Genomic DNA, 14,844 nt, shown 5'->3' on the forward strand with positions numbered 1-14,844 from the left:
ATAAACTTATCAATACTGACGATTTTCAGTTGCATTACTATTATTACTACAGCTGATTGTTACTATGATACGCCATAGCAGATAATACCACGACTGTACTGTAAGGCCACCTAACGTACAGTTGGACACAGGAGTCCCTGGTACACCATGTCACACCCGTATTTTGCGGCGAGGAATTGAAAAGCTGGTGGCAGAAGTGTTGGACTTGGCTAAACACATGGACTCGCCACGCAGTGTGGGTGTGGCTGGGTGCATTTCCTCAGAGTGAGGTGTACTAAGAATCCCTGTGTCCACGGTACCTCTTAATCTTGTAATCCCCATTTAAGCACTTCCCCCAATTATCCCTATTTAAGCACTTCCTCCCCTAATTAGTCCCTATTTAAGCACTTTCTTCCCCCAATTAATACCCATTTAACCACTTCCTCTCCCAATTAGTCCCTATTTAAGCACTTCTTCTCCCAATTAATCCCCATTTAAGAACTTCCTTCCCCCAATTAATCCCCATTTAAGCACTTCCTCCACCCCAATTAATCCCCATTTAAGCACTTCCTCCCCAAATTAATCCCTATTTAAGCACTTCTTTCCCCCAATTAATCCCTATTTAAGCACTTCCTCTTCCAATTAATCCCCATTTAATCACTTCCTCTCCCCCAAATAATCATTATTTAAGAAACTTTTCCCCCAATTAATCCTGATTTAAGTACATCCTCCCCGCAATTAATCCCCATTTAAGCACACCCCTCCTCCAATTAATCCCCATTTAAGCACACCCCTCCTCCAATTAATCCCCATTTAAGCACACCCCTCCTCCAATTAATCCCCATTTAAGCACTTCCTCCCCAATTTATCCCAATTTAAGCACTTCCTCCCCCCAATTAATCCCCATTTAAGCACTTCCTCCCCCCCCCAATTATTTATCACTTCATTAAAACTAAAAAGGGCTAATCAAACTGAATAATATGCATGTGATCAGTGCGCAACCCCCCCACCCCCCCCCCCCCTCCACCCAAGTTAGGACCAAGGAGGATCAGGCAATGGCTGCAGAATCCTAGTGGGTCCCCTCAAACATCTCATCCGTAGCTTACAAGGATAGTGAACTTGAAAGATACTAATAGAAACTATTGTTTTTGAGCGGGTCTCGAACTCCATTCATGCAGATTGCGAGACAGAGAGATTTTTCCAATAGGCTACGGAAAACAAATAGAGTCGGTCCTCAACTTACAACCTTTTAATTGGTTTCAATTTGTTTGTAAGTCGAATTCTGTTAAATTTTGCCCTAGGATGGGCCTAACCTGACTCCCATGCCTACAATAGGCCCGTTTCATACATAGAGACATATACCAAGGCACTTAACCCCCAATTTTGGGGGGTAGCCGACATCAACAAACAAAAACCAAAAAGGGGACCTCTACTCTCTACGTTCCTCCCAGCCTCCCAGGCCCATTTCATATAAATTAAATATCAGCTTATTGCAAATATTTTGCTGACTGTATTCTATGATATGATATAGTTTTATAACAGTATTTCTTTATCTTCTCTCTGTTATTTTCATTTGGATTTGAGTTCGTATCTCCGAATGTTCGAAAATCGGGCGTTCGTAAGTCGGGTGGTTGTAAATTTGAACCTTCTGTATTCTAATAGAAATAAAACTATGGACTCATCTAGTGACACATTAAAGGTGGAATATATCATACAAATTAAAATGAAGGAAGACTTTATTGGTATCAATATGTACAATATATCAACAAATTAAAACTCCACATTTAGAGTTTTATTTCTCCTTTTTTATCTCTCGACTTACGATTCCAATACAATTCCAATTTTGATCCTTAAAATTACTGATACAACAAATATCAACTAAAATAAACATATGACACAATATTAAACTGGGCTTTCCGCCCGTGAAGGATGAACATAGGTGAATAATATGATAAATATAACAACAATATAATTACATGATAGCAATGGATGAAATAAGGTATAGAGGGTATTGAAGGGAAAATGATATTAAAGGGAGAGAACAGAGTCATCAGATCAGCATCATTCAAATATGTAAGATTCGAGTCCTTAATTGTGCTCACTGTTTTGGCCTTCTGGGATTATTTTCTTGGTTTTTGCTGTCCAACCTCTTTTGCTCCGTAAGGGAACTAAATGACTTCCTGCCCCCGTTTTTTTATTGATTTTATTCTTGTTTTCTAGTTGTTTTTCCCTGTTGGAGTACTTGGGCTTATAGCAATGGATGAAATAAGGTATAGAGGGTCTTGAAGGGAAAATGATATTAAAGGGAGAGAACAGAGTCATCAGAGCAGCATCATTCAAATAGATAAGATTCGAGTCCTTAACTGTGCTCACTGTTTTGGCCTCCAATTGTATATAAGTCTGGGATTATTATCTTGATTTTTGCTGTCCAACCTCTTTTACTCCATAAGGGAACTAAATGACTTCCCTGCCCCCGTTTTTTTATTGATTTTATTCTTGTTTTCTAGTTATTTTTCCCTGTTGGAGCCCTTGGGCTCATAGCATCCTGCTTTTCCAACTACGGTTGTAGTTTAGCTGGTGATATAAATTCATCGTTTGATAGCTCTATGTAGTTCCTTATTAGCACCTTTTGTTGCTGGGTCATCGAGCTGCCTTTGTAACTTGTTTGTTTATAGCTGCGTTTTAGCGGCTTTTAGCTGGATTATAGTTGCTTTGTAGGGGCTTTTAGCTGTACTATAGCTGATTTGAACGGCTTTTAGCTGCGTTATAGCTGCTCTTAGCTGCGTTATATCTGCTTATAGCTGCGTTATAGCAGCTTTCAGCTGCGTTATAGCTGCTTTCAGCTGCGTTATAGCTGCTTTCAGCTGCGTTATAGCTGCTTTCAGCTGCGTTATAGCTGCTTCGAACTGCTTTCAGCTGCGTTGTAGCTGCTTTGAACTGCTTTTAGCTCTTTTAGTTACTTTTAGCTCTGTTATAGCTGCTATTAGCTGCTTTGAACTGCTTTTAGCTGTATTGTAGCTGCTTTGAGCTGCTTTCAGCTGTGTTTAGCTGCTTTGAGCTGCTTTTAGCTCTTTTAGTTACTTTTAGCTGTGTTGTAGCTGCTATTAGCTGCTTTGAACTGCTTTTAGCTGTGTTCTAGCTGCTTTTAGATGTATTATAGCTGTTTTGAACTGCTTTTAGCTCTTTTAGTTACTTTTAGCTGTGTTGTAGCTGCTATTAGCTGCTTTGAACTGCTTTTAGCTGTGTTCTAGCTGCGTTTAGATGTATTATAGCTGTTTTGAACTGCTTTCAGCTGCGTTTTGAACTGCTTTTAGCTGTGTTCTAGCTGCTTTTTGATGTAATATAGCTGCTTTGAACTGCTTTCAGCTGCGTTTGGAACTGCTTTTAGCTGTGTTCTAGCTGCTTTTTGATGTAATATAGCTGCTTTGAACTGCTTTCAGCTGCGTTTGGAACTGCTTTTAGCTGTGTTCTTGCTGCCTTTAGCTGTTTTATAGCTGCTTTGAACTGCGTTGTAGCTGCTTTGAACTGCTTTTAGCTCTTTTAGTTATTTTTAGCTGTGTTATAGCTGCTTTGAACTGCTTTTAGCTGTGTTATAGCTGCTTTGAACTACTTTTAGCTGGTATAGCTGCTTTTAGCAGCATCATAACTGCTTTTAGCTGTTATAGCTGCTTTTCGCTGCTCTCTAGCACCTATCATGGCTGAATGATTGAGAGGATAGTAAATATTTACAGCTGTTTATGTATTGTTCCTTTGTAACCTATTTAGCTTCTTGTGCCATTCTTAGCTTCATTTAGCTGCAAGCAAAGGAGTTTTCGTAGCTGTATCTTTTAACTGTTCATGTTATTTTGTAGCTGTATTTAGCTGCTCATAAAAATAATCTTTTTCTGTAGATGTTTATAACTGTTAGCTGCGTCTTTGAATACCCATGGGCTCCCCCAAACCCGCCCCCATCCATAGCTCACATGGATGGTGAGGTTGCAGTGACCAAAGGGACTAAAGAGTTTGAGCGGGACTCGAACCCCAGTCTGGCGTTCACCAGTCAGGGACGTTACCCGCATCGGCCACCACAGTTAAGGTTGGCTTTCTTCAAAAAGAGCGCGATTGGATTTTTCGTAAAGGTTTGAAAGATGGATTTTTGTTCAGGATTGATCATCTGCAAGTAATTCCAACTTAGTTTTTTTTAAGGCAATTTGGGGTTGGTCTTCTGCAGGCAGTTAAGATACGCCTTTTTACGTGTTGTTCAGGCTTTTGCTTTCTGCAAGCAGCTCATTCATAATCTTCTGTGAGCAGTTAAGATGAGTCTTCAAGCAATTTGAGGTTGGACTTCTACAAGCAACCAAGATAAGCCTATTTTATCTGTTGTTCAGGCTTTGCCTTCTGCATGCAACTCATTCTTAGTCTTCTGCAAACAATTCTTGATTGGCCATTGGAAGCAATTAAAATCGGTCTTTTTCAAGTTATTTGAGGTTGGACTTGCAAGCACTTAAGATTGGCCCTTTTGCACGCTGTTCAGGTTTTGCCTTCTGCATGCAACTCATTCTTAGTCTTTTGCAAACAATTCTTGATTGGCCATTGGAAGCAATTAAAATCGGTCTTTTTCAAGTTATTTGAGGTTGGACTTTTGCAAGCACTTAAGATTGGCCCTTTTGCACGCTGTTCAGGTTTTGCATTCTGCAAGCAACTCAAGTCTCCTGTAAGTAATTCTTAATTGCCCACCGCAAGCAATTATTGATTGTCGTTCTTTCCTCAAGCTAGCAAGGATACAATTTTCTCCCCATTTTCATTAACTTAGCTGCTCGAATTTCACATTATATCACAAAGAATTAAACTCATATAAGAGGGTTTATTTACCTCCTTTCAGCTGCCATGTATTTTCAAACCCTAAAGTTTAGCTGCCAGTTTCTGGAAAATGGGTTCTCGAGTTGACATTAATTAGAAAATTGGGTTTCGAGCTGTGATAGTTCTTGAGAAAACAGTATTTGCTGCCAACTTCTGGAAAATGGGTTCTCAAGTTGACATTGATTAATAAATTGGGTTTTGATCATTTGATAGTTCTTGAGAAAACAGTCTTTGCTGCCAGTTTCTGGAAAATGGGTTCTGACATTAATTTAAAAAATTGGGAGGACAGTCTTTGCTTTATCTGCATCTGGTCTGAAGATTACTAAATAAGATAGAACCTCAAGAAAAGTGAGCTATTTTAAAGAAATATAAAAATATACAAAGATTTTATCTTGGCTACAAAATCTACTTACTAAAGAGTTTCTAGACGTAATCTAGAATTTCTAGGAGAAATAACTCTAGCATCTAATGTTGACTCCAGGAAGGCACTTAATTGAAGTTTTAAAGGGCGCTCATGAATGGCAGAGGCAAGGGATAGTGACATCGCCCTAGCAAGCAGGACAATGCCCTAGAGACTGACCATATAGATATATGATCAGTGCCCAAGCTCCCTCTCCACCCAAGCTAGGACTAAGGTGCTACAGGTAATGGCTGTAATGACTCAGCAGATATACCTATAAGCTCCCCTAAACGCCCCATCCTTAGGTGAGGTTGCAGCGACCTAAGGAAGTAACGAGTTTGAGCGGGACTCGAATCCTAGTTTGGCGACAACCCGGCAGAGACGTTACCACATCGGCCACCACAACCCGTAACCAATATAATTGTGATCTGTACTGAACTCGTTTCTTAACTACATAATCAACCTTTAACAACGTTACGTAGGAACTTATAATTATGTGATCTAGAGACTTAGAATAATGTGATTCAACATCCATGTGAGTTATGTGACGTCAATAATGAATGTGAAGTGGTTATCTAAGATTGTTGGCATCTGGATGTAATTCTGTTTTTATTCTTAAAGGAAATTCTATTATTACTAATTTCGGTTCTGTTGAGCATATTACCGCTCGTGCCGGGCACCTACAATATATTGCAAGACGCGTTGACGTTATTGGGATAAAAAGCGCACAATAAAAATGTACACAGAAAAGTGAATTTGGAAATAAGATTGATATCAAACTTGGATATAAATTGAATCTTGAAATGATAATATTTAGAAATTTAAGTTGGAAGGTGAAGAAAAATGACCTAAACTGGTGAAAATCATAAAGATTTACACAGAAAAGTAAATTTGGAAATAAGAAATAGTCTCGAACTTGGATATCACTTGAATTTGGAAATGAAAATATTTAAAAAAGCAAGTTGGAAAGTGAAGAAAAATGACATAAACTGGTGAAAATCATAAAGATTTACACAGAAAAGTAAATTTTGAAATAAGATTGATATCAAACTTGGATATAAATTGAATCTGGAAATTATAATATTTAGAAATTTAAGTTGGAAGGTGAAGAAAAATGACCTAAACTGGTGAAAATCATAAAGATTTACACAGAAAAATAAATTTGGAAATAAGAAATATCTCAAACTTGGATATCACTTGAATTTGGAAATGAAAATATTGAAAAAAAATCTAGTTGGAAGGTGAAGAAAAATGACCTAAACTGGTGAAAATCTTAAAGATTTACACAGAAAAGTAAATTTGAAAATATGATTGATATCAAACTTGGATATAACTTGAATTTGGAAATGATAATATTTAGAAATTTAAGTTGGAAGGTGAAGAAAAATGACCTAAACTGGTGAAAATCGTAAAAATTTACACAGAAAAGTAAATTTGGAAATAAGAAATGTCTCAAACTTGGATATCACTTGAATTTGGAAATGAAAATATTTAAAAAAGCAATTTGGAAGGTGAAGAAAAATGACCTAAACTGGTGAAAATTTACACAGACACGTAAATTTGGAAATAGAAATATTCTCAAACTTGGATATAACTTGAATTTGGAAAGAAAAATATTTAAAAAAGCAAGTTGGAAGGTGATGAAAAATGACCTAAACTGGTGAAAATCATAAAGATTTATACAGAAAAGTAAATTTGGAAATAAGAAATATCTCAAACTTGGATATAACTTGAATCTGGAAATGAAAATATTGAAAAAATCTAGTTGGAAGGTGAAGAAAAATGACCTAAACTGGTGAAAATCATAAAGATTTACACAGAAAAGAAAATTTGAAAATATGATTGATCTCAAAGTTGGATATAACTTGAATTTGGAAATGAAAATATTGAAAAAATCTAATTGGAAGGTGAAGAAAAATGACCTAAACTGGTGAAAATTATTCGCGCGTTTGAAAGTAAAACTGAATAATAGATTGACGTAAATGAAAGAAAATAGTGGACGAATTTCATCCTGATGCCAAAAAAAGATCTTAAAAACAAGACATTGCATGAAACACTTGGGTCATTTTTCCAAAAATATTTTTTATATATACAAAATATGAAATGCGCCTACCGTACTTGTGTAGACAATATATATATATATATTATATATATATATATATATATATATATATATATATATATATATATATATATGTATATATATATACACATATATATGTATATATATATGTATATGTATATATATACATAGATTTATACATATATATGCATATATATGTATATATATGTATGTATATATATGTGTATGTATATATATATATACATATATATATATATATATGTATACATAAATATATATATATATATATATATATATATATATATATATATATATATATATATATATTTATATATATATATATATATATATATATATATATATATTTGTATGCATATATATATATATATATATATATATATATATATATATATATTTGTATACATATATATATATATATATATATGTATATATATACACATATATATGTATATATATACATAGATTTATACATATATATGCATATATATGTATATATATGTATGTATATATATATATATATATATATATATATATATATATGTATATATATATATATAAAGAATTGAAAAAGCTTATGAATATGAAGATAGGAAATTGACGTTCTAGTATGTATAACATTGCAAAATGTAGATTAATGCAAAAAGATAAATGCATTATCTTAATTTTTTTAACTTTTTCAACTTTTTTAACTTTTAACTTTAACTTTTTTAACTTTAACAAGACAAGACCAAATGTTACAGACACTAGAAGTGAGAAAATTGTGATGGTTGTGAACTTGGTGAAAAAAAAAAGATGATGATGATGGTGATGAAAATTGATGAAATATACGAATAAATAAATATCTGAACGTTTATATGCGCTCATGAAATACTCGACTTGAAATACGTTTCATGAAACCGTGTGTGAACTTTGTACATAATGTTTAAACTGTATTTTGCTGAAGTTACTTGGAGGTGAACAAAATTTACAAAGAAAAGACAACAAAATGAACGTTACTTAAAAGTGCTCTTCGCACTCCCCAAGAGAGGTTAGTTCACCAATCTTTCAACTGGGCTCAACAAGGCACTAGAAGAGTTGGGAGACCCAGGCCTACATGGCTGAGGACTATGAAGCGTGAAGTAGAAGATGATGAATGGAGAAGTATTGATTTAAAAGTTCAAGATAGGGACGACTGGCGAAATCGAACTCCCAAAGAGAGATTAGCTCACCAATCTTTCAACTGGGCTCCACAAGGCACTAGAAGAGTTGGAAGACCCAGGCATACAATCTTTCAACTAGGCTCCACAAGGCACTAGAAGAGTGTGAAGACCCAGGCCTACATGGCTGAGGACTATGAAGCGTGAAGTAGAAGATGATGAATGGAGAAGTATTGATTTAAAGCTGAAGATAGAGACAACTGGCAAAATCGAACTCCCAAAGAGAGATTAGTTCACCAAACCTTCAACTGGACTCCACAAGGCACTAGAAGAGTTGGAAGACCCAGACCTACATGGCTGAGGACTATGAAGCGTGAAGCAGATGATGAATGAGGAAGTATTGATTTAAAAGTTCAAGATAGGGACGACTGGCGAAATGCAACTCCCAAAAAAAGAGATATAGTTTGCAGACACCACAAGAAACTATCGAAATTGAGAGGGACTCGAACCCCAGTTTGGCAGACTTAACCTCACTTAAAAGGTTCTTCGAATATCCTCCGAGCAACGTTACAGCAAATCCTTAATCCTAAGATAAAAAAAGCGAACAGGGGGCGAGACAGAGTCCGTGTTTACGAAGAGGAAAGTCCGACTCTTCGACTCTTCTTCTTCCTTATTCCATTTGCGTCTGCTGGTCGTAATGTTCGTTGATCCAGTTGGTGAAGTCTTCGTATTCGGGTCCGTTCAGCTCGGCGGCTGTGGGCAGCTCGTCGGGGCAGGAGGGCATTGGGCAGCAACTGGGGTATGGCAGTTTCAAATCGCGGGTGGTGGTGCAGCCGGGTGGCACTCCTACACTGGGGCATCTGGGGGAAAAAAGGTCAAATCGTTAGGGTCAATATCTGGGGCATCTGGAAAAATGGGTCAAATTATGGTCAATATGTGGGGCATCTGGAGAAAAAGGTCAAATTAAGGTCAATATGTGGGGCATATGGAAAAAAAGATCAAATGAAGGTCAATATGTGGGGCATCTGGGGAAAAAAGGTCTAATCTAATCATAAGGTCAATATCTAGGGAATCTGGAAAAGGGGTCAAGTTAAGGTCAATATATGGGGCATCTGGAAAAAATAGGCCAAATTAAGGTCAATATATGGGGTATCTGGAGAAAAAGGTCAAATTAAGGTCAATATGTAGGGCATCTGGGGAAAAAAGGTCAAATCATTAAGGTCAATATCTAGGGCATCTGGAAAAATAGGTCAAATAAAGGTCAATATCTGGGGCATCTTGAAAAATAGGTCAAATGATGGTCAATATCTATGGCATCTGGGGAAAAAAGGTCAAATCATTATGGTCAATATCTGGGTCATCTGGGAAAAAGGTCAAATGAAGGTCAATAGAGCATCTGGGGACAAAAGGTCAAATCAGTAAGGTCAATATCTAGGGCATCTGGAAAAATAGGTCAAATAAAGGTCAATATCTAGGGCATCTGGAAAAATAGGTCAAATGAAGGTCAATAGCTAGGGCATCTTGAAAAATAGGTCAAATTAAGGTCAATATCTGGGGCATCAGGGAAAAAGGTCAAATTAAGGTTAATATAACCCAAAAAATCCCTTGTTAACCTAAATCACTGTGTATGGTCAGTTTTTGGAAGGTTCAACCATCAAAACAGCTTACAAATAAGACTCGAAAAGAAAAACGATTAAAAAAAAACAAATAAATGATCCTACTAAACCAATCATCGCCATCACACCAAGCTGACCTTTAATATTGTGACACCAATTAATCGCCGAAGACAAACACGACGAGGCATATCTTTGACATTTGCAGGACGACTCAGGGAGAAAAAAAAACTCCCCTTAAAGAATGCGAGAATCTATACAAATGGGGCCAAGGTTTGGTCAACACTACGACGTGAAGTTAGCCGATGACGCAACTTCCTCCTCCCCCTCCCCCTCCCCCTCCCCCCCTGACCTCCTCCCTCCCCCTCTGACCTCCTCCCTCCCCCTCTGACCTCCTCTCTCTCCCTGTGACCTCCCGTCCTTCGTGACCTTCCGATATGTTGGGCATGCGCAGAAACGTTGAAATATTTCCCTCCCCCCCTCTGACCCCCTCCCTTCTCCCTCTGACCCCCTCCCTTCTCCCTCTGACCACCTCCCTCCTCCCTCTGACCTCCCGTCCTTCGTGACCTTCCGATGTGTTGGGCATGCGCAGAAACGTTGAAATATTTCCCTCCCCCCCTCTGACCCCCCTCCCTTCTCCCTCTGACCCCCTCCCTTCTCCCTCTGACCACCTCCCTCCTCCCTCTGACCTCCCGTCCTTCGTGACCTTCCGATGTGTTGGGCATGCGCAGAAACGTTGAAATATTTCCCTCCCCCCCTCTGACCCCCTCCCTTCTCCCTCTGACCCCCTCCCTTCTCCCTCTGACCACCTCCCTCCTCCCTCTGACCTCCCGTCCTTCGTGACCTTCCGATGTGTTGGGCATGCGCAGAAACGTTGAAATATTTCCCTCCCCCCCTCTGACCCCCTCCCTTCTCCCTCTGACCCCCTCCCTTCTCCCTCTGACCACCTCCCTCCTCCCTCTGACCTCCCGTCCTTCGTGACCTTCCGATGTGTTGGGCATGCGCAGAAACGTTGAAATATTTCCCTCCCCCCCTCTGACCCCCTCCCTTCTCCCTCTGACCCCCTCCCTTCTCCCTCTGACCACCTCCCTCCTCCCTCTGACCTCCCGTCCTTCGTGACCTTCCGATGTGTTGGGCATGCGCAGAAACGTTGAAATATTTCCCTCCCCCCCCCCCCTCTGACGTTCTCCCTCCCCCTCTGACCTCCTCCCCCCCCCCTCTGACCTCCTCCCCCCCGCCCTCTGACCTCCCGTCCTTCGTGACCTTCCGATGTCTTGGTCATGCGCAGAAACGGTGGAATAATTCAAGCAGAGTCATCTTATTGCCATAATTTTTCCCGTTATTTTGATTATTTATTTCCTGGTTTCCTTTCCTCACTGGGCTATTTTACCCCGTTGGAGCCTTTGGGCTTATAGCATCCTGCTCTTTTTCCAATTAGGGTTGTAGATTAGCTAGTAATAATAATAATATATCATACTTCCTCGTATGAAATTATGGTGCCATTGTCTTTTTTTTTTTTTTTTTTTTTTTTTGAGTAATAGATAAACAAGGTAAAATTGACGGCGTATAGAATAGTCACAACAACCAGGAAATGTAGTCCACTGCAGGACAAAGGCCTCAGAAATGTTAATTCATGCCAAAATCAGTTGTATCAGTAGAACTTCAAAAGTTCAAAGTAGGAGCAAATGTTTTTATGTTGACCAGGCGGACATGAGTCTTTTTATCGTTTATATATGACATATCTGTTTTTGACGTTGTTAATAGTTTATATAGGATATATCTGTTTTGACGCTGTTACTGTTTTTAGAATGATTTATTGTTAATTTGTTGTCATCATTTATTTATTTCCTTATTTCCTTGCCTCACTGGGCTATTTTTCCCTGTTGGAGCCCTTAGGCTTTTAGCATCTTGTTTTTCCACCTAAGGTTGTAGCTTGGCTAGTAATAATAATAATAATATTCCATACTTCCTCGTATGAAATTATGGTGCTATTGTCTTTTTTTTTTTATCTTGTTTTTTTGTTTTTTTTAAGAGCAAAAGATAAACAAGGTAAAATTGACGGCGTAGAGAATAGTCACAACAACCAGGGAAATGTAGTCCACTGCAGGACAAAGGCCTCAGAAATTTTTAAATCATGCCAAAAGCTTTATATTTAAAAAAAAACTAAATATTTTTTTTTTCTTTTTTTTTCTTTTTTTTAGATTGACAGCGTATAGAATAGTCACAACAACCAGGGAAATGTAGTCCACTGCAGGACAAAGGCCTCAGAAATTTTTAAATCATGCCAAAAGCTTTATATTTAAAAAATATATATATTTTTTTTCTTTTTTTTCTTTTTTTTTACATTGACAGCGCATAGAATAGTCACAACAACCAGGGAAATGTAGTCCACTGCAGGACAAAGGCCTCAGATATGTTAATTCATGCCAAAAGCTTTATATTTTTAAAAAAATCTATTTCTTTTCTTTTTTTTCTTTTTTTTAGATTGACAGCGTATAGAATAGTCACAACAACCAGGAAATGTAGTCCACTGTAGAACAAAGGCCTCAGAAATTTTTAAATCATGCCAAAAGCTTTATATTTAAAAAAAAAAAATTCTTTTTTTTCTTTTTTTCTTAGATTGACAGCGTATAGAATAGTCACAACAACCAGGGAAATGTAGTCCACTGCAGGACAAAGGCCTCAGATATGTTAATTCATGCCAAAAGCTTTATAATCTAATAGATACTTACGACGCATATTGAACGTAGAGTTTATCCTTGTAGGCCGTGCAAGTCACCTGCACGCAATTAGGCTCCTGCCAATTCTTCCCATCTGGGTAACTCTTCTTCTGCGATTCGCTCCAGCACTGTCCAGGGTGATCTGTGAGGAAGAGAGAGAGAGAGATGAGAAAGAGGAAGAGAGAGAGATGAGATTTGACACTGTCCAGGGTGATCTGTGAGAAAGAGAGAGAGAGATGAGAAAGAGGAAGAGAGAGAGAGATGAGATTTGACACTGTCCAGGGTGATCTGTGAGAAAGAGAGAGAGAGAGATGAGAAAGAGGAAGAGAGAGAGATGAGATTTGACACTGTCCAGGGTGTTCTGTGAGAAAGAGAGAGAGATGAGAAAGAGGAAGAGAGAGAGATGAGATTTGACACAGTCCAGGGTGATCTGTGAGAAAGAGAGAGAGAGAGATGAGAAAGAGGAAGAGAGAGAGATGAGATTTGACACTGTCCAGGGTGATCTGTGAGAAAGAGAGAGAGATGAGAAAGAGGAAGAGAGAGAGATATGAGATTTAACACTGTCCAGGGTGATCTGTGAGAAAGAGAGAGAGAGAGATGAGATTTGACACTGTCCAGGGTGATCTGTGAGAAAGAGAGAGAGAGAGAGAGATGAGATTTGACACTGTCCAGGGTGATCTGTGAGAAAGAGAGAGAGATGAGAAAGAGGAAGATATGAGATTTGACACTGTCTAGGGTGATCTGTGAGAAAGAGAGAGAGAGAGATGAGAAAGAGGAAGAGAGAGAGATGAGATTTGACACTGTCCAGGGTGATCTGTGAGAAAGAGAGAGAGAGAGATGAGAAAGAGGAGGAGATGAGATTTGACACTGTCCAGGGTGATCTGTGAGAAAGAGAGAGAGAGAGAGATGAGAAAGAGGAAGAGAGAGAGATAAGATTTAACACTGTCCAGGGTGATCTGTGAGAAAGAGAGAGAGAGAGATGAGAAAGTGGAAGAGATGAGATTTGACACTGTCCAGGGTGATCTGTGAGAAAGAGGAAGAGAGAGAGATGAGATTTGACACTGTCCAGGGTGATCTGTGAGAAAGAGAGAGAGAGAGATGAGATTTGACACTGTCCAGGGTGATCTGTGAGAAAGAGAGAGAGAGAGATGAGAAAGAGGAGGAGATGAGATTTGACACTGTCCAGGGTGATCTGTGAGAAAGAGAGAGAGAGAGAGATGAGAAAGAGGAAGAGAGAGAGATAAGATTTAACACTGTCCAGGGTGATCTGTGAGAAAGAGAGAGAGAGAGATGAGAAAGTGGAAGAGATGAGATTTGACACTGTCCAGGGTGATCTGTGAGAAAGAGAGAGAGAGAGAGATGAGAAAGAGGAAGAGATGAGATTTGACACTGTCCAGGGTGATCTGTGAGAAAGAGAGAGAGAGAGATGAGAAAGAGGAAGAGATGAGATTTGACACCGTCCAGGGGGATCTGTGAGAAAGAGAGAGAGATGAGAAAGAGGAAGAGAGAGAGATGAGATTTGACACTGTCCAGGGTGATCTGTGAGAAAGAGAGAGAGAGAGATGAGAAAGAGGAAGAGAGAGAGATGAGATTTGACACTGTCCAGGGTGATCTGTGAGAAAGAGAGAGAGAGAGAGATGAGATTTGACACTGTCCAGGGTGATCTGTGAGAAAGAGAGAGAGATGAGAAAGAGGAAGAGAGAGAGAGATGAGATTTGACACTGTCCAGGGTGATCTGTGAGAAAGAGAGAGAGAGAGATGAGAAAGAGGAAGAGATGAGATTTGACACTGTCCAGGGTGATCTGTGAGAAAGAGAGAGAGAGAGAGAGAGAGAGAGAGAGATGAGAAAGAGGAAGAGAGAGAGATGAGATTTGACACTGTCCAGGGTGATCTGTGAGAAAGAGAGGGAGAGAGATGAGAAAGGGGAAAAAAGATGAGATTTGATATAAACCAGAGAGCGAACGTATGCTACCGGGGGTTTAAAGCGATGTCAGGCAGGGCAGCCGATCCGGACATTGGTCAACCCCAGAGCTAAAGTCCTTCAAAAAGAAGG

General features: G+C 38.8%; 1 protein-coding gene across 1 annotated transcript in view; it reads right to left on the reverse strand.

The window, feature by feature from the left end:
- Nucleotides 1–8,017: 8,017 nt before the first annotated feature.
- Nucleotides 8,018–14,844, reverse strand: part of LOC137650648 (U-scoloptoxin(16)-Er12a-like) — an 18,280-nt gene continuing 11,453 nt past the window's right edge. The window contains exons 2-3 of the mRNA XM_068383832.1: nucleotides 12,804–12,933; nucleotides 8,018–9,318 (exon numbers count right to left, since the gene is read on the reverse strand). Of these exons, the coding sequence (XP_068239933.1) occupies nucleotides 9,129–9,318; nucleotides 12,804–12,933 (320 nt within the window). The 3' untranslated portion in view covers nucleotides 8,018–9,128. The remainder of the gene's footprint in view (nucleotides 9,319–12,803; nucleotides 12,934–14,844) is intronic.

The sequence above is a fragment of the Palaemon carinicauda genome, chromosome 12 (assembly GCF_036898095.1).
Source record: "Palaemon carinicauda isolate YSFRI2023 chromosome 12, ASM3689809v2, whole genome shotgun sequence".
Classification (NCBI taxonomy): domain Eukaryota; kingdom Metazoa; phylum Arthropoda; class Malacostraca; order Decapoda; family Palaemonidae; genus Palaemon; species Palaemon carinicauda.